General features: G+C 40.8%; 1 protein-coding gene across 1 annotated transcript in view; it reads left to right on the top strand.

Annotated features, from left to right (window-relative positions):
• LOC128742975 (solute carrier organic anion transporter family member 4A1) overlaps positions 1 to 17869 on the top strand; it is a 47194-nt gene extending 29325 nt beyond the window's left edge. The window contains exons 4-7 of the mRNA XM_053839475.1: positions 6995 to 7097; positions 9565 to 9932; positions 16587 to 17343; positions 17411 to 17869. Of these exons, the coding sequence (XP_053695450.1) occupies positions 6995 to 7097; positions 9565 to 9932; positions 16587 to 17343; positions 17411 to 17576 (1394 nt within the window). The 3' untranslated portion in view covers positions 17577 to 17869. The remainder of the gene's footprint in view (positions 1 to 6994; positions 7098 to 9564; positions 9933 to 16586; positions 17344 to 17410) is intronic.
• Positions 17870 to 20801: the final 2932 nt, after the last annotated feature.

Raw genomic sequence — 20801 nt, forward strand, 5'->3', positions numbered from 1 at the left:
TGTCTCTCTTTTGATCTGTTTTTGAAAAACAGTAATCCATCGAATAGGTCCTTGAATGGTGCTATTGTAATTTCTCATGCTTCTTCAAATAGATACAGCTGGTTTTTGGTAGACGATAAGCCTTTGATAAGCCCCAACAATATGCAAAAAATCAGCTTTATTGTTAATTGCGCAACTAAGAACTTGTGGTGGGCGCACGCGCAGTAGTTATTGCTTTATAACTGTTATGGTTTGTACCATGCAGGTTTTTTCGTCCTGCCGGATATTTATACAATACAGACACCACTATAGAAAATGGGCCCAAATTACCCACAGCAACTTCATCATTTCTCGCGACTATAACTCAAATTCAGTAGCATTTCATTAGGACCAAAATGCACTCCGATATTCAGTAAATGTTATTCTATCAACTTTAACTGGCATAAAAATCTTGTCTCGAATAAATATAGTTTCAACGTAATTCCTGAATATTGTTCAGGCTACCTACCGCCTAATACCCTCCCGTGCCCTATTTTCTATGTGTTTTTGGATAAGTGGTAATACACATATTTGTGGATAATCCTTCCACGGTAGATTTCTGCATTCATGACAGCCCAGTACTTTTTACCATTTTTTTCTCTAAAAATTAACTTTTCCGTTCCTTGCTTGACGGATAGAATTGTGCGTCCAGTTTAACATATGTTTCGTCATCCATAATGACGCACTTTTGCTTTTAACTCAAGACTTCATCATACAGGTTACGGGTTCGAGTTTCACGGAATCTGGTTGAATTTTGCTGCATTTAGAACATTTTTGCTTTTTGTAGGCCTTAAGAGAAGCCGTGCCTTAGCTCTTTAAACCACTCTTATTGATGTTTCATACTTTAGCGAAATTCTTAGCTGATATCTTCTTTTTTCTTTCAGTGGAGGGAACGATAGAAGAAAATGATTAAATCAAAGATGTTTATTGTATCTAATAGAGTGGGATAAGGCTTGAAGAGGAAAGAGCTGAAAAACAGATAAGGGAGAATCATTGAAGTAACGCATACTAGTTCGTTGTTCGTTTCTTTTCACCAAGCTGCGGATCCAACCACCGGATTTAACCAAGCTATACCCAATTGTAACTGGACTCGAACCCAACTTTTCTCCCAAGCGCTGTGATTTGCAGCTATTAAGTAACTATAGTGGGTTGGTACAAAGCAATCTTTATAACTTCTATGTAAGCGTGCGACATGTTTCGAACTCCACTAGCGGATTGAGTTATGTGTACATCACGCATTCTGCCCAACGCTATAGAGCTCGTTGCGTTGGAGGCTCCATCGCTCTAGTAAAATTGGGCCTTGGCACAGACCTTCTACAGAGGTCTTTGTCGTTGTATAGTGGCATTTCGATTTTGGCATGCCTCAATTCGCAGACCGATTTTGGCAACAAAAGTATTCGTTTTTGCACATTCAAAAATATCCAAGAAGCTTAAATATCAATTAATTTCCGCATACATGTTCTATATGTCAACAACATGATGCCCTCAGTATGTCCGTGGAACACAAGTTGGAACAAGGATGGTTGCAATCGTGGAAAAATCGTTAATTAATGATGTTTGCTCATATTTCTGATGTGATGGGATCTTTAGAGCTCGTTTTCATCAACCCAGTCCGGTATAATATTCTGACTTTCTGAGCCATTTAACATTTATGCCTGCAAAATCCAGTTACCAACAACTTCTTAAATAATGCGTAAACAACACACATTTTACAGGTTGTCACATCCGGGTTAGACACAGTAGTAATTCGCTCTTGACCAATGTTGCAAATCGTGCGTGAAATGAAGCCTATTCTCACAGGAACGAGTATGAGAAACATAGCATCCAACGCTTACGCCACTGACGCAAACGGCAACTGGGTCTCGGATAGGTTCGGGACAGCGGCTGTATGGACGACAAGCAGGTTCCCGGTTCAAGAGGTTGTATCAACTGCAGACGAGGGATTTGCGGTTGCCAAAGTGGGTGGGGTGTTCTACTGCAGCTGTTATGCTCCGCCGAGTTCGTCTATCGAGCAGTTTACGCGGATGGTAGACCGAGTATCAGTTGTGTTAGCTAGTCTAACAAGAAGAGATCATACTTCGATCCCAAAGTATTTGTGGAAGCGATTCGAAGAGAGTGCCGTGATCGCGGTATGCCCAATCCGAACGCAGATCATTTGGTTGAGATACTGTCGCTAGCGTGTGACGCTACCATGCCTAGGAAAGGCCGACCTAGGTATAGTAGGTCACCGGCTTACTGGTGGACAGATGAAATTGCGGAGCTCCACGGAACGTACTTTCGTGCGAAGAGAACTATGCAAAGAGCTCTTTCGGTCGAAGGCAGGGCTGAATGTAGAGTAGCACTTGTTGCTGGGTGACCGGACGAGAGCCATAAATACGATAGCCATACGGACGGTTGCCATACGTACGAATGCCATATAGACGAATGCCATAATGTATGTTTGCCATAATGGACGGGAGCCATACAGACGGATGCCATAATGTATGTTTGCCATAATGGACGGAAGCCATAATGTACGTTTGCCATAATCCACATATTCAACGTTTCCTAGATGATTCAGGGCGAGCCGGCCGCATGCAACGGCGAGTGTTCGCCGGTGACCCGCCGTCGGAAGCGCCGGCCACTGCGAGGGCAGCCTTCCCGCAGAAATCACATCTGTCTAGGTCTATTCGTTTTCCTAGGTTTACCGTCCTCTAGTTAGTTTTCCTTAGTCCTCGCATTGAGATACTGTTTATAAAATGGAAAGCTTTAAGCTTTGAACTGGTCGAAGTGTAGTTCTGGACCTCCATACCAAAACTATGAATTATGGCAAACGTACATCGTGGCTGCCGTCCACATTGGCACCAGCGCATAACCTTTCGAAGCAGGCTCGTTTACTAGCTTTTATTCCATTGTTAAGCGCTGCGCGTGCAGCAACAAGGAGGAGATGCTGGAGCGTATCATCGAGGGCCTCTTTCCGCACCACGAGCCAAGGCCCTGGCCCCAGGCCGCCGAGTCGTCCCACGGCCGACGTTCCAGTATTTCAGACCATAGCGTAAGATGATCGGCCTCCATGCCGAACATCTAAAGTAACGTGGGCAACGGCGGCTTAGAGGTCGGGGAGGAAGCGACGGTTACGAACGAGGAACTCATTGAGATCGCTAAATCCCTAAAGGTGAGTAAGGCACCGGGACGGAATCCCGAATTTGGCCATTAAGGGGAAACCGAAAATGGCTCAAAGATGGCTGACTAAATGGCTACCGTTCGATGCATGTATTATTTTGTGCCTTTCAAGTGCATATGTATTGACAGAGCACGTAATCAGTGCTCCCAGTGCTGTTAGAATTTCCTAAATCTTAGCACGCTTAGCAAAACATAATTGCTAATGGAAAATAAATTCAACGGATCATATAGATCATTACGTGTTCATAAAACGTATAATCTGGAATTGGTTAATAGATATTTGGTTGCGTACATATTTCGTTGCACTAGCGCTTTCCGAAAAAACAGCACCACGGTCTCAAAGTTTCGCCACATCAATGAGATTTTAAAGAGCTTTCTGCTTTTGCCGCATCGATAAGCTTAGAGAATGTAAACAAACTAACAGCTGACCAGCAATCAAAAACTCGCCTTCCATGCAAACAGATTAATTAGCCATCCTATTGAATGCATAGGATCAATAGGATTGCTGCTACAAATCTTAGATGAATCGGAATGTCTTGATAAAGAAAATAAACCATATTTCGGGATGTTCGTAGTCGGTGCGGTTGGCTGCGGATCAGCTGTGTTTATATTTGCAAGCTCTGCCATTTGACATATATTACCAATACTAACGCAACATTCAAATAAACGTTTAGGTTTTTAACGAACACATGAGATGTACAGTACAGTGTGTGTTGCTCTAACACAATAACGTTATCCACTTTTGGTGTCTCCTTAAAGCGGCTATTTTGGAAGTTCCCGAATTATTCGGGGTAGTAATGAGTAGATACCTGGAGAGATAGCCACTTCCCGGAGAGATGGAAGCGACAGAACCTAGTCCTAGTGCCGAAGCCGGAAAAAACTCCGGGTGTCCCCTCGTCATATAGGCCATTCGGTCTGCTCGATACTGCCGGCAATGTGCTGGAGAGGGTTATCCTTACCAGACTCGTACAGTACACTGAGGGTACAAACGGTCTGTCAAGGAACCAATTCGGCTTCCGAAAAGGCACATCTACAGTGGATGCCATCTTGTCTGTCACCAAGACATCCGAGGTGGTAATCCAGCGCAAGAGGGCTGGTATCCGCAATTGCGCAGTTGTCACGCTTGGCGTGAGAAATGCGTTTAATAGCGCTAGTTGGAACTCCATAGCCAACTCGCTTCGGAACGTCCAAGTGCCAGTGTCGCTGTACATGATTCTGGAAAACTATTTCCAGAATCGTGTGCTATGCTACAACACGGAACTAGAGGCATAAGGAGTACCACAAGATCGGTCTCGATGACCACCACCATATGGCAGCGGGCATGGTCTAATTCCACAAAAGGCCGGTGGACACATCGACTTATCCCGAAACTATCCGGGTGGGCCAACAGGCGCCACGGCGAAGTCAACTTCCACCTGACACAGATTCTGTCAGGGCATGGTTGTTATAGACAGCATCTGCTCAAGTTCGGGCATGCGGAGTCTCCCGCGTGTCCCGAATGCGTGAAAGTAGAGGAAACTGCAGAATATGCTTTCTTCATATGCCCTCGCGCGAGAAGCAACATGATGGCAGTGAGCGGACAGGACACTACTCCGGATAACTTAGTCCAAAGGATGTGTTCCAGCTCGGACAGCTCGGGAGCGGTCAATGCGGCTGCTACCCAGATTGTACTTGAGCTACAAAACCGCTGCGCTGGAGAGCCGATCAACGGCGAATAAACAGCCTAACTACCATAGTCCAGTAGTTAGTTAAGAGAGTGCGTTAAGCACAGTAGCCTCTCCCCGAAGTAATACCGATAAGGTGGTGCCAGGGAGGATTTAGGCTGGAGACTCGAGTAGGGTTTTAGTGGGTCTGGATCCCCACGCCCCGTTAGGGGGGTTGGGATACCTAACCCCACTCCCTGAGTTGTCGTCGCAGGTGTCTGATAGTACCGGATTTTCTAATGTGCTGATCAGATTTCCCTACTCGTTAATAAAAAAAAGCTCGCGAACGCAGAACCTCATAGTGCCTTTCTGCACAGCTCACTCCGAGGCTAACAACTCGTGAGCACCCAGCAGCCCGTGAGGGTAAACGGCACACTCGGATACAGATTTTGTTCCACTTTTTCTTTTCTTCTTCATCTCATGCCCTCGATTACACACGCGGGCAAGAGTGCGAGCCCACGCGAGCAATCGGTATCAGCTGCTAGAGCTGCAATGACGAACGAGAGCGACGACCGTGGTTGTTAGCTAAAAACATGAATACATGAATAAATAAAAGCGAGAGTCCGAATGACATGCTCATGCCTGTGTGTTTATTTTACTCTTCGAAAAAATAAACCTAAAAATATAGGTGATATTTCATCATCAAAAATACTGTACGTTTGCATTAAATCTAAGCATTTTTGGGATGTCTTTCCTCTTCAAAGAACACTCTCATTTGCATTATTATGCGAAACAAGCAACATGAAAGTTATAACGCCTGTCCGAGTAAGCAGTCGAAGGTCAATTTATAGTGCATACTCTTCTAAGTGATTTGATTAAGATTGATTAGTTCAGTTAGAAGACTATACTCTCTCAAAAATCTCTTCGATGCTAAAAAGTTGCAATCAAAAGTAATTTTCATCATATTTAATGACAGTCTAAATGCGCCAAATTTCGAAGGATGGGCCGAGCATGCCCTCCCATCTTATTGAGCTTTTCACTTTTCACACTTCATTTTCAATTTTTGCGATCTGCACGCTTTATAGATTGCAAATCAGACGATAAAACAGGAAACCGGCACTTTCCAGCATTGGCCTGCCCCTGCGTTCTTTCCCCCTGTGGCGATATATTGTTTATACAACTACCGGAGATGCTGCCAAGCAAGACCAACTCGCTTAGGGGAACAATAAAAAAATATTTCCATCATAATTTCATTGAAACACATTTTATTATCCTACCCAAGTGAGTTTGTTACGTAGGGAAACGCTACGCTGCGCTGGTGCCCGTCGATTAGCGCTCTCGTCTTGCTCCGGAGTCCATCCTCTGGCGCCGGAAGTTATCTTTTCTGTAGTAAATAGCGGTAGTCGGTAGTCACGTTGCTTTTGTTTGGCTTTTGCGAAAGTGAAACTAAAGTCAGTCCGGTGAAGCTGTATATGGGACTCTACGACTCTACGGGTTATGGTAAAAGGGTCGCAGATGTTTGAATGCACTCCATTTTACGACAGCCAGCGTGGAAAATTTTCCCTTCAATTTACTATTCATTTTATGCGAGTCAAGCGGTAAGGTGGTATAACTGACCGTTCCCGGCTGTGATCGATGGGGATGAAAGTGGCAATTTTCCAATTGAGGACTATTGATTACAGCTTCCCGGGTGCAATAATTCGATTTGGTAGGGGGTTATTAGATTTATGTTGAAGAGAAAGTGGTTCTGATTTAGTCTAATGGGGTGCATTCGAGAGGCTGGCGGTGATTCATAGGGACCGGTGTTTAGTAACTGTTTCGGCAGGATATGTGGAAGTAGCAGTACACTTACTGATCAAAATATATTGGGCGTTAAATAGGAAACTTGATTTTATGAGTTTACATAGAAAAATACAAGCAAGCATTCCTTTTTACACTGCATATGATGGAGGCGCCTGTTTATCAGCGAGAAACGATGTGTCAGCGATAACGAAAGTAGGTAAATAAATATTGAACTAATAAACAAGCTTGTGGGTGTGACTTAACCGAGTATAGCTGATTTAGCCGACTTGTGTTATAGACTGTAAACTTGCATCTTAACTACCTTATGGCAATATTTGCATTAAAATAGTGTGTGAATCATTCCAGATTAAATTAAATATCTTTTGCAGGAATCTACTATACTATGGCCGTCGTAGGCCCGGCAGCAGGCTACGTCATCGGAGGACAACTGCTTCTTTTCTACACGGATATGTTTGTGGTAGACTCATCGGCGTAAGTACTAACAGCTCTGTTCCAAAATACGTTCTGGTAGAGTGCTCACTTGCTGCTAGGAAGTATTTATTTTCTCCCTAGCTAGTCTGTGAACGATGACTGATCTGTTTATAAATCATTTTCCACATTGTTGACATTCATTCACACATCATATTGCCAAACGTCCCCGTAGATCCACGTGGTAAAATTTGCATTCTCAGACGCATGTAGCTCATCTAATATTAATAAATTCAAATTGCGTGAAAATATCTTCAGGATGTAACCATTAATCGAGCGTGGCGATGTAAAGCCTTGCCTTTACCGAACGAACGTAAGGAAAGTCGCTCGTTTTTGCCGCCGGGCATGATACATAGCACTTTGCCCCTGATCTCGCATGCATCACTCTGCGATGTAATATGGAAAATGATTTAATTAAGACTTTCCCCTCCTTTTAAGGTGTTTGGTATTGTTGTTTCAACCAACCCGGTTGTGCAACTATTCACCTTGCCAACGAGCCAAATAATGGTTACGAGTTAGGAGCACCGAGGAATCCGGCAGGTCATTTTGATAAAACCGTCTGCAAACGGAAAATTAGTTCTGCTTGCATGGAGCTTAAGTGCAGCAGCTCAATTTTAGCACCGAAGTTGCTATTTGTTTCAAGTAGAAAATTTCTAGGGTGAAAATTAACAACTGACTTAAGAGATGTATATACAAATAAAAGAATTAACGAATGAATGAATAAGTAAACAAATATAAGAAAATCTCTTTAGTAAAAAATACGAATGGTAGCTTGCTGACAAATTTTAGTGTTGCTGCTCAATTTTTGCACTACAATTTTTTGTGCCTTTTCACATGTAAGAGAAAATCAGGATTCAAATCCCGATGATATTATACCTAGATATGAAACTATCGAATTCGATATGTTCAATTCAAGTGGCTCCTCCCCCTCCTGTTCCGTTCATTGCATTCATGAGTGTCCTTTCAGCGCTCGAGGCATAAGCGGCAGCGGCGGCGTCTGATGATGTCGTCACAACAAAAGGCATATCCATCAAAGTTGTGGCCCAAGGCAGCGAGATAAAGAAATCCTTGCTCATTTTTCATCCCATTTGCGGTGGATAGCGCAGCATTGAAATATGACGAAAATACTGCTGTGGTTCTACCTAGTTTTGCATGCCCAATTACGTATGCTGCACCGTTCGGTGGAAACAAGGTGTCAGCAGACGGCAGTAGGAAAAGTGCCAAAGTTCAGACTTTTGATCCTTGGAGAGTCTACATACAATTGACATTACGGAAGCTACCTATATAGGGAACTTTACCTGCACATTCAGGGAGAATCAAAACGAGGGAAAAAGATAGATAGAGAGCTATCTGATGGCTTTGCAAATATATTAGCTTTTATTTTGGTCTGCTACTGGCTTTTGCTTTACACTTCATTCCAATGGGAAACAACCAGTAGCACAAACCGTTGTTTATTGTGTTGTTTTAAAGTGTTATCTTTTACGGTGGAACTTGATCGTTCTTTCAACGTGCGAAATTTGAAACCGGTTGTAAAATGTGGTTAACACAAGCACTGGTTGGAGGTACACCATAAAGTCAGCTTTCCCATTTAGGAAAAAGGTAACAACGTTTTCGCGCTTTCCACGGTGCCACCCACTGTTTATGCAAGCAGTTTTTTGCGCTCCGCAAATATAATAAAGAGTATGTGTGTAAATTGCATTCTGAGCTATGAATATCAAATTGCCTGCGGGTTGTTTGCCGTTATATCCTGTTGAATGTCTGTTTGCCAGGCCTTTCGGTTGCCGAGCGCACGTGAAGAGATGGGTGTGAAGTTAGATAAGGATCATTGTCGTGAGCCTGGTATTTAAAATCATCGGCAGTTTGTTGATCGTTGCTGTACAAAAGTAATCCATTATGTATAAATGACTGTTTGTCTGGGCTTAACACTGGTTACGAAATGTGGTTGGGTTGTATTATTTTCATTTCGCCACTTGAGAAGCAGGAAATAATAAAAACACAGAACAGAAAATAATGTGAAACCTTTCTTTAACTTGTCAATATTTCGCCTTGTAGGACATATTATAATATCAAATTTATCGAGAAGCCTTTTACTGTACCTTGCCCATCTTCATGAAGGGCACTATTTCCCCTTTAATGGGAATCGTTGTACGTTAAACACTGTTAAAAATATAATCCCGTAGATTTTCATTCGGGAAAAATGGATTTTCATTTGCAGTCGCTTAAGCTTTTTCTATCGCATAGCAGTCACATGAATTATGTGAATTGGTCAACAGTTTTATACTGTCTGTTTTGCAGAATCCTCCCATGAGATTGGAAATGTAGCAAATATTCTATGTCGTAATATTTTTCCAGTGAATTTATTTTAATAAGACATTTGTATGGTTTCGATAAACTCTATCGTTAATTTATGCCGTTTATTAACCTGTGCGCATTTTTTTCTTCTTCTCTCGTTTCACTCGGCTCATTTCAGATTGGGTCTTACACCCCACAGCAAGGTTTGGGTCGGTGCCTGGTGGATTGGATTCGTTTTTATGGCTGCCTTCTGTCTGCTTTTGGCGATACCGATACTGGCGTACCCTCGAACTCTGCCCGGTTCGGAAAAGCTGGAGAAAGTTTCCGAGGCGCACAAAGGCGATGCCGACCAGAACAAGCAAACGTTTACGAAGATTCGGGAAATCCCAAAAGCGCTGGTCGCACTGCTAAAGAATCCGACGTTTTTCTTCCTCAACCTAGCAGGCGCCTCCGAGGGGCTGGTTATATCCGGCTTTGCTGTGTTTCTGCCTAAGCTGATCGAAAACCAGTTCAGTGTGACTGCCGTGTGGTCCGCACTGTTGATGGGTAAGTAAAGTAGTGTCAGTAGAACCATTGCAGCGTAAATGGTTAATAACGGTGGTATGTTTCAGTAGAATTCTATGTTATTAGACGATTGTAATGTTATATTGAGAAACTGCATGAAATTAGATTTGACGCAGGACAACTTCTTAGCTTAAGCACTGACGAACTAACATAACACTTAGAAGAAAATCCTTTAAAAACATCATCCTACACAGTTTGCTTGCACACTAGCACCCTCTGTTTTGCATATTGCGAAGTAATTTATATTTGTTAAGGTTTTTTATTTATACGGTTTTATACTCAACTGTCGAAGCAACACTCGAGCGTTGCGGTAAATATATTGCGTAACTTGCTTTTTTTGAAAAAATGATTGATTGCATGAACAATGGAATTAACACAAATGTTTCGTCTGTTTGTCGGTGGTGTACATGAAAATATGGAAAAAAGACATTGAAAAAAAGGCTTGAAAACTGTCACGTTCAATCGATTTTTATCAATAAATATATAACTGAACAAATTTCATTGTTGTGTCATAGACATTACTGTTGGAACCATTTTAAGGGTAATTACAACTGTGATATTTTTATATTAATTTAAGCAAATTTAAGCCATCCATGATTATTAAATTATCTTCTGCAAATGTGTTGAATAAAGCGACAGTGCTTTTCAATTTGAATTTTTCTGGACTTGATACAAAGAGAGAGTGACACAGTGTTATATACGTTGTTGTTCATAATGGATCAAAATTATTTAACAGATTTAACACAGCGATATCCTTGCTGGTTCCAGCGATGAGGTTTCATCATTCGTCACCATGCAGAACGATTTAGTGAGCCACTTCCTGTACAGCTTCCTTGCGCGAGTTTTGGTCGCCGTGTTCTGTTTGGCCCTCCGGTTCGTTGCCTTCTGAACTCTGTACACGTGTGGTCCAGAACGTGTCATTGTTTTTTGCACAAAATGAACTGAAAATTTCATTTATTTTTGCCCGATCCCGAATCGAAACATTGAGTTATGCTTGAATACTTAACTACCAGCGCGGTGTTCTCCGGGTCTATGGTGCCGCATTGCCTACCGTTGCCATCCTTTCGCTTAGCAGTCTGATGCTTTTTGAACGTTCTGATTTGGGATACAGTTGAATTTTCGATTCCGAGTTGTTTATCGGACCATCGCTGGGAAGCATTTGAATTTTCGAAGAGAGTGCCCACATTTTTCTGCATCTTTTCTTGTTCCAAAGATATCGCTGTAATCGCTCAATATATATTGTATAAACAATATACTTCAATTATTTTCAGTCAAAATTTTAGTTATTTTCAATTACACGGTAAAAAATTGGAAGCAAACAAGTACGTTTAGTTTTTTTTCGACTATTTTTGTTGTAAATTACATAAAGAATTGTTATTTGTATTAAAAATTCAAATATTACTTGAAAAATTTGTACTCAAAACATCTCGAAAAATGGCAAAAGTCTAACCATAAATATTATTACCTATCTTCAATTCTTGAACCATTTGCGAATTTGTTGGGTACCGTATCCAAACTGTTGCCTGATATAATATCAAGTGTATTAGTTATAGTTATTCGTAAGGTAACCATAAAAACAATAGGTCATTAAGAATGGTCACAATACGAAAACGAGTGATTTTCCATTCATATTTTTGAAGGGTAGTTGTTGGAAACACTGCTTGAGATTGGGATTTCTAGAGGGTGGAGATAAATAAGTGATAGATGACAGAAGAGGAAAAGTAAAAGCTGTCAAACGAAAAAGAAGGTTAAGTGAGTCAGCGCGTTGAGGAGGTTGAACTGAAAGGCAAGAAAGTGATTGAAATAAGTTGAAGGCAAAAAATTAATTGAGTAGATTATATCGACGATAAGGTGATTAAAAAATGAATAATTTACATAGGGGTAGTGTGTATAACGTGCCCCCCTGGCCAATGTGCCCCCCCTTCGTTTTTCGCTAAACAAGCGCAATCAAAATGCAAGACCACCCAGAAACCAAAGTATTTGATGGAACTAGCCTACTATGCAAGTATGACAGTTGTCACATGCTGTAAAAACAAAACAAAAATAAATTTGTTTTTGAGCAGCTTCCGATGTAACTTTTGGCGTCATTTCTATAAGCTATTTTCTTATCAAAATCTGTAAATAACCGGTTGTTGCGATTCGATTGCGTAAAGTGAACTTCAAAAAGACATCCCTGCCAAAATTAACGGTATGAAACGCTTGATTTGCTTTAGCATTTAATATTTTTTCAAATAAGTAAAAGCAGGCTAATATGCCCCACTTGCGGTGATGCAATTTGCCCCCTTGCAAATGTGGCTATAAACATAGGTAAACAGATCTAAGTTGAAACCAATTGCCATTATTTAATTCAATTAGTATTGTCGAGCAACCGTAGTGGGAATAATTTATTACCAACGTCCAAATTCTAGGTAATTCAACTACCCGGTACAAAACGCCACAGCTGCAGTATAATGTGCCCCATGCAGAAAAGAAAAAGTGCACCAGAAGGCCGAAACTAGGTTTATTTTACATAAAATAACAATAATTTGCAAAACAAAGGAAATAGTTATACTTTCTACAAAATAGAGTTGGTCTGTCATTGGTAGAAATACTCAAATTACCGCTTTGGGCATATTATACCGCAGGTGGGGCATTTTACCCTGCGCAGACGAGAAACACAACATTTAGGTGCTTTTATTAAATAATTCCTAGCATGTTTATTCCACAATATTAAATGAAATAAACAATTGCAATTGGTTGTCAGCTTAAATACCAACATATACACGTAGTTGTAACGTTAATTTGGGGAAGTATAACGGAGATATATCCATTTATTCTTAGGGGGGGCACATTATTCCCCATTTCCATACTATTTGAACGCAACAAACTATATTTATACATATGGTACACGGAACAGATCAAACACGTTAAAATTTACAATATCATAAAAGCAAAGGTTAGGATTGGCTGAAGCGAGAACAAAACTACGGAAACAATTATTGTAAGTGGTAACAAATTAAAATTACATTTATCCTATGCTAATTAAATAAATAAACTCTCTAGCTTTGATCGGCAAACTAAATACGTCGATTTACAAAGAAGTTTCTGTCCAGTCCGAACAGTAGTGTTGGCGCCAAAAGTATTAAGGGAGCCTAGTGACCGAATAGGTAGGCGTTGGTACTCACTTCAAACGTCTTAATCAAACTTTTGCTAACGCTCTTTCATTGTTATCACTACTACTGTTACGGCTATATAAAAGGAATATCAATCTCAATTATACTACTGAACAGTTACCACGTGTTTTTTTCCTTAATCAACTCAGGGTTCAATCAGTCCGTCTGCGATTTCGTTTATCTGCATGGTTCGGTGCAAGTTTCGGACTTTGGCCGCAACAGGTAGAATATGATGAATATAATGATTATGGTTGAACCATAATATAAATAGTAACTCCATTGCAAAAGTCTGGTTTTGAAATGTACGTATCTAACCTTAGACCTTATGGCTTTTTTTAAATAAAGATCGGACATCTTGGAAGCATGGCAGAAAGTATAGAACTTTCCATTAGAGTGTTTAAAATAGTTTTTAACGTATTTGACATCGTGAGACCGAGCATTGTCATGTTGTAGAATCACTTTTTCGTGCCGATGCTCGTACTGTATTTCGCTCAGCGCTCGACACAACCGCAGCGATTGAAACTGGTATCGCTCCCTTGTGACGGTCTCGTTTGGTTCTAACAGCTCATAATAATTGATAGCAACCCGCTCCCACCAAATGCTCAGCATAACTTTCCCAGCGTGAATGTTTGCTTTAGACGATGACGTTGAAGCATGACCGTCACCACGCATCATTTTGTAAGTTGAGAAAGCTTTTCCATTTTATCTTTGGAGCAGTTGTTCACAAATGATTATTGGTTTCAAATTATAAGGAACCCAAATTCCTTGCTTTTGAATCTCTCCGAATGCATGAAATCGATTAGAAAAGGATTCACAGATAACCCATAAATCTGATGCAAGCTCTTCTTGCATTTGGCACAGAATCGTATGGAATGTTTTTGGTCTTTTTTTCATGCGATCGGTCTAATGGCGACGCGTTTGTTTATTTAGAATGGTATCTTCGTAAATTTTTTTGATCTCTCATTTGTTTCAAAGAAAAAAAGTAAAATAACACTTCAGGCAAATGACGGTTGGTGACTTTACGATCCCGGAAGCTGAACACGACGATGTTGATGATAGTGTTCAATTGCGTGGTGATGGACGGCTAAATCTACATCAAGGCATACTTCAAATCAAACAGCTTCCTGGCCACTAGTTTTATTTAGAAGGGGAACGGTGGCAGTCATTTTCAAGCATATTGAATAATACCCAAGCACATTTTAAGCACTCATTCTAGCACTTTTAGTTGCATAAACTTATTTACGACCAGAATTAGTCATATATTGGTTGCCACAACTACTTTGTAACAAGTGTGCTAGTAGGGTTGAAGTTCCCTAAGAAATATCTGGTTTAGCATGTTATCTGGATCTGCAAATTGAGCGAGAACCAAACGACGCCAATTTTTACATTAGTGATTGTGAGAAGCGTAGCATACAATGCGTACTCCACTGACGAAAATATATAAAAACATGTGATGTGTATGCATACAATCTGCCACCTACAGCAGCCTCGTAGCGTCTTGCACAGCTCTCTCACGAGACATGCCAATGCTAAATACACACTCGCAAAAGCTCATCACAATGAGTGGGAAAGTATGAAAAGCAGTCGTAAATAGAATCGTCAAGCAAGTGTATTTACCCTAGAATCCCTTTTTACGTACATTCATTTTACGTGATTTCGTTTTGCGTCTACTTTTTTACGTCCGAAATTTGAATTAACGTCCTCTCGTTTTACGTCCAAAATTTGAATTAATGTCGTCTTTTTTTACGTATAAAATTTGAATTTACTTCCTCTCGTTTTGTGTCCAAAAATTGAATTAATAATTGGAATATGAATAAACATCGTCGTCAAAAATCAATAGGAGGCTTTGAAAAGTTCGAAATAACGTATTTTCTTTTTACGTTCAAAATTCGTATTAACATCCTCTTGTGTATGAAATGGGGAAGGCAAACGAGAAAGCGACCAACATAGCTTTTGCCAGCCCAAGCTCCTACCTAGCGCCTCCACGTGGCTATACCCGGTAATACTCTATTGAGTAGCTAAGCTAGGAGGTGCGATACCGTGTGGTACCCAGATGCAGACGGCTGAGCCACACGGCCATGGTAGCAGGTAAGTATAATATGTTATTTTAATTATTTGTTTCGTTTTAGCTCAAGCTCCTATTGTACAATTAAGACTCTAACCGTAACAAGCTTCAATAATGCACATGGATATCGTAAGGAAAGATTAAATTACTTATTGGATATTAGATGATGGAAACTGACGCAATTTTTTTCATTCGAAGGATTGATGGTGAGATTGTTCTATTTTTCCCATATATGCTTCATTTAATTTTATTTTTAATATTTTATTCATATCGTATATACTGGATACAAGAACACCTATGAAGATTGCGTGAGTTTTTACGCATCCTCTTAAAATAGGTGGTCAACTAACGTACCCATTTCTACAATCGTAAGGACATGGCCAGGTGTATGGTGTACTTACTGGTACATCATATCAGCCACCCATAATGTGTACGGTTGTCTATGCTATGCTATGCTATGCTATGCTAAATTTGTATTAACATCCTCTTTTTTTACGTCCAAAATTTGAATTAATATCCTCTCGTTTTACGTCCAAAATTTGAATTAACATCCTCTTTTCTTACGACCGATTTTTTTTGCGTCTCTTCACTACTGGACATAAAACGAGATTTGAGTGTACAACCAGCGTTGTGAAGCCCACACTCGAGTGGTCTAATTTTCTCACGCACTCGTACTCATTGTAACGAACACGCCGCCGGCATAAGCATCCCTTTCGGACTCTCGTTTTTATTTATTCATGTACTGCGACAAGGTTTTGTAAGTGCATATTTAGCTAACAGCTACGGTTGTCATTCGTCATTGCTACCCAAGCTGCTGACACCGATTACTCGCGAGGACTCGCACTACCGTCCGTGAGGAGAATCGAGGGCGAATATGAAGAAGAAAGAAAAAGTAATGCAAAATCTGTATCCCAGTGCGCCACTAACCTTCACGGGCAGCTGATTGCTCACGAGTTATTTGACTCGCGAGTAAGCTATGCAGGAAGACAATATGAGACTGTACGTTCGCTTAGCAAAATGACTGCAGCAACGGCGGCTGTTTGTCTTACACTTGCATGAGCGTAGACATCGTTGACTTCTCACTCGAGTCGCAACATTACATTGGCTAGAACAATATGTGAGAAAATCAGATCTCAAGTGTTTGGGCTTCGGAACACTATAGGTATCTGTTGATTGAAAATGCGACTTTTTACGTCAACCACGTGATTCTGAACGAATGCCTGATAAAATAATAGAAAATTTAAACAATTTACACAACTTCTGGTTTGACAAAATTTGATTTTAAAATACTGCATTTTTGTGAAAATTAGCCTGAAAATCAACCCGTTAATCTATTTGAACATACAATAAATTCCGTTGATTCCGTACTGAAATTAGAAATGTCAATTCTCCGTGTCTAACCCTTGTTTCTCATTTCAGGTATCATCACGGTGCCAGCTGGCGGCGGAGGAACCTTTCTCGGTGGTTACCTTGTCAAAAAGCTAAACCTCAGCTGCTCGGGAATCATTCGCTTCTGTCTGTTCGCAACTGTTTTCGCCGCATTGTTTACGATCTGTTTCTTTCTGTCTTGTCCGAATCTTACCTTTGCCGGCGTTACGACACCCTATTTCCCCCAGGAAAATCTGCACACGCCGGTGGCACGATCGACTGAATTGTTTGTACTGCCGAAAACACTGGATAATGCGTGCAACAGCAAATGCTCGTGCAGCAAAATGAACTACGAACCGATTTGCGGTGCAGATGGGGTTATGTACTATTCTCCCTGCCACGCGGGATGCACTGCCGAGGTGAATCTCGAAAATACGAAAGTCTACAAGGAGTGTTCCTGCATTAATGCCACGTTCGGATCGGATGAACCGTACCGGAGCTATGAAGCGGTGAACACGATGTGCGAATCAAAATGCGACCTCCTGTGGGTGTTCGTTGTGCTGTGCTTCCTGGTGATGTTTTTCACCTTTTTGGCCACGATGCCGGCTCTCTCCGCCACGCTGCGCTGTGTTCACGACGACCAGCGTTCATTCGCGCTCGGAATACAGTGGATCAAGGTGCGGGTGCTGGGCACGATTCCGGCACCGATGATTTTCGGCCGGCTAATAGACGAAACGTGCATCCTGTGGCAGGAGTCGTGCGATGACCACGGTGCTTGTTTAGTGTACGATAATGCATTTATGAGCAAGTGAGCTATGAAATTTATACTGCGATTGTTAGTTAGCTTTCGACTGAACCTCCTTTTTCATTTTTAGGTATATGCTACTATTGGCGCTGGTTGGAAAAGCGTGCTCAATTATATTTTTCTTTGGTGCTTGGTTTTACTACATTCCTCCGAAGGCTACACACAACGGTACTGATAAGGACTCGTGTAAAAAGCAACAGGTTAACGGAGAGTCGAAACACGTGGAAAAATACTGAATACCTAACGGTTGATAGATTCTCTCTGCTTGTTTATCTGCTCAAATTGCGATGTCGTGAATGTATGCGTGTCTAATATTCATTAACAAACAAACATCGGTTCCAGTCATTCCAGTTCATTAGCCAGTAGGTGATATATTTGTAGCAATATCTACTATTTTGTATGTAGTAAAACTAAGCGGTAAAATAACAAGAAACTCATTTACATTATAAGAAATGTGTGATTAAATAGGGTAAAGTAGATATTTATTATTCCGCTTCAATCGAAGAAATAAGTTGTTTCGACTCGAATAATGTGGACTGAAAGCTTTAATTTATTATATTTAGCATTATTTGTGTATGATATTGTATTGGATTATGAATGTTTAGCGTTAATTCTTTACAAAAAAATATCTTTTTTTGTAAACCCACATTTAAATAATAGCTTGGCCGCTTCACTCATTAAGCGACTTGAAGCATCTTAGTTTGTATAAGTAATTTCAATTAAGGGACAAGAAATGCTAATTGAATATTCGATGCAGAATAATTTGTGAGTTCTTAAGAGATTCTGAGATACACACATTCAGTTAATAATTTCTCTACTTCTGTAAAGAACTGATTTCGATCATTGCATACCGTTCATCCCATAGAATCTTAAATGTATTTTTTCATTCTAATGTGGTTTTAACCATTTGGTCATTCACCACAAATGTAAACTAATTTAATTAGATAATCCAATATCTAAAACTCGGTTTTTCATCTGTAAACAATTTATAATCTTGTAAGACTTGCGTTCAAATGATTAAGAACTTTTGGATTTTATGGCTCGTCGTCTGGATTGCATTTTTATTTGTATATTTTGTTATATATATAATCAGGTTTTGCATATTAATATACTGCCAGTTGTTCACCATCTACTAATTACATAACCAACGTGAGTTTAAGCGCACAAAAGCTAGCGCAAAAATAATAATTTCATACTATACATATAGGTACAATAAGTTCAAATAATAAAATTTTAGTACGTTCTGACTAGATTAATGGGAACAGTAGTCTGATTATAAGTGATTATGAATCTTGTGTCAGGTATATTTTGAAACAATAAACGCATTATACATTATTACATGTTTCTTGTGCTGCAATACTCCAATAAATGTAGATTCAATAGTAAATAACAATCAATAAACTAGTCGGCGGAGGTGGAAAGTAATATTAAAATTACTTGTTTTACTTTGAAATTACGTGTGGTGTTATGAGCTTAAGATTCGTTAATTATTTTGTTCGTTCTAGGATTATGTTCATGACCATGATTAGACATATTCCAGCGTTACGGGACACCATGTCCATCCCAAAAACCACTTCCTATTGAACCAAATCCCTGACATACGACTGGAAACTAAAGTCCCCTTTAGTCACTGTTGGCACCATTGCCATTGCGGGTGGGTGAGCGGTGCCTTCTTACTGCCGTTGGAACAAAAGTCACAGTAACAACAACTGGATGGATATGTCCTACACCACTGCAGAGGATAGAGTCCAGAGGCGACGCCAGAGGGTGGAAGGGTCACGCATAACACTGAATCCTAGCCGGAACGCTTTACAGACAAAGGACGACACTAAACTGAAATTCTTTCGGATATCGGGAAAAGATCACTTTTTTCTTAACACTAGTTTTATTTATACTACACGGCGCGGCATTCTGGTAGTCTCAAGCAATTTCGGGAAGGTTCGACGAAATCTATTGCTGGCATAAGAAAGAAATACCTAGAATGTTCGATGTACGATGCTAGCAGATGCAGGCTGCTTGGAGATGCTTCTCGAATCTTAGAAAGGACAGTCCATCCCCTTGCGCAACCCTCTGCGCGATTCGAACGGACTCGAGAGTGCCCCCGAAACACCAACGTAGCACATCACTCGCTCCAGAGTAGCTTTAATCAGCCGCGTCAGCTTGTCCGAAAAACCGTTCTCGTGCATTATCTGTTATACCTGTTCGCGCTCGACTGTATCGTATGTTGCCCTGAAATCCACGGAAATTTGAGGCATGGGCACGATGTACTCCCGACATTTTTGAAGGATTTATCAGAGAGTAAAATTTGATCCGTAGTGGCACGGGCCCGCCCGATACTGCCCAACGAATTCTCTTGGTATAGGAAACAAAATCTGGGAGAGTTCCATGCAGCAGCGGTAATTACAGTAATCTCTCCGATTGCCCTTTTTATAGATGGGACAAAACTTTTCATCCGTTCCTCCGTTAGTTTGTCCTCCTCCCAAATCCTTGAAATTATGCAGTGAAGTGCCGTCGCTGGTGGTTCTTGGCCATTTTTATAGAGTTCTGTCGGGAGTCGGTTCCTACCGGCATCTCTGTTGTTCTACAGCTGCCCGATTTCTCGACGGATATCTTCGAGTTTGAGAGCCGGAACACTGTTTTCGTTTGTAGTTACTCCTAAGATAAGCTCCAAGGAGCCGTCCCGTCTCCTTCTGTAACATCGCCATTGAGATGTCCATCGAAAAATGCTTCTACCTTGCGATCACCTCGCACTCAGGCTTCTTTGTGTATCCTTTACGACATTGGTTCACCTTCTCATAGAATTTGCGCGTCTCCTCAGCCCGCAATAGTTGTTCTAGCTTTTCACGAGCTCTGTCTGGCCACAGACTCGGGTTCAACTTATTACGCGCTCGTCGATACTTGGCCAAATTCGCCCTCATGGCAATGCTTACATAGTTTTCCAAGCTATGTTTTCCTTTCCATCGCTTCTAACGGGTGGCAACTAAAATTTTGGATTTTTTTTCTCAAGCTGTCAAAAAAGACAAAGATACATGAAGAAGACCTGATTCACCAAAATAAAGATACATTATCCATTGTTGAAAAAAATTAGTGTACATTTGAAAACGGTCCGTAATCGGCTGTTCGGCGAAGCTTTCGTTTGTCGTCGAAACAGAAGCGTTGTACGGCCGTCATGTCAACTTTACGAATGCATCTCTTGATCCTACCAATCAACTGTTTGGAATTCGTGACTCCCCAGTTATTTTTGTACACCAAGGAACTTAAAATCCCGAAGACATCTTCGATTGGGCGCACTGAGATAAATTTTTCAGGTCGTGGCTTTTGGGTAAAAATGGGATCGAATGGATATTCAGGAACGATTATGTTTTTTCGGCGTAATGCTATGGTGCTCTATCCGGTCAAAACACGTATTGTCCATCTGCATGATGTTTTTGTAGAAACGGGATCAAAATTTTCTTCAAACA

Source organism: Sabethes cyaneus, chromosome 3, assembly GCF_943734655.1.
Source record: "Sabethes cyaneus chromosome 3, idSabCyanKW18_F2, whole genome shotgun sequence".
NCBI classification, from domain to species: Eukaryota; Metazoa; Arthropoda; class Insecta; order Diptera; family Culicidae; genus Sabethes; species Sabethes cyaneus.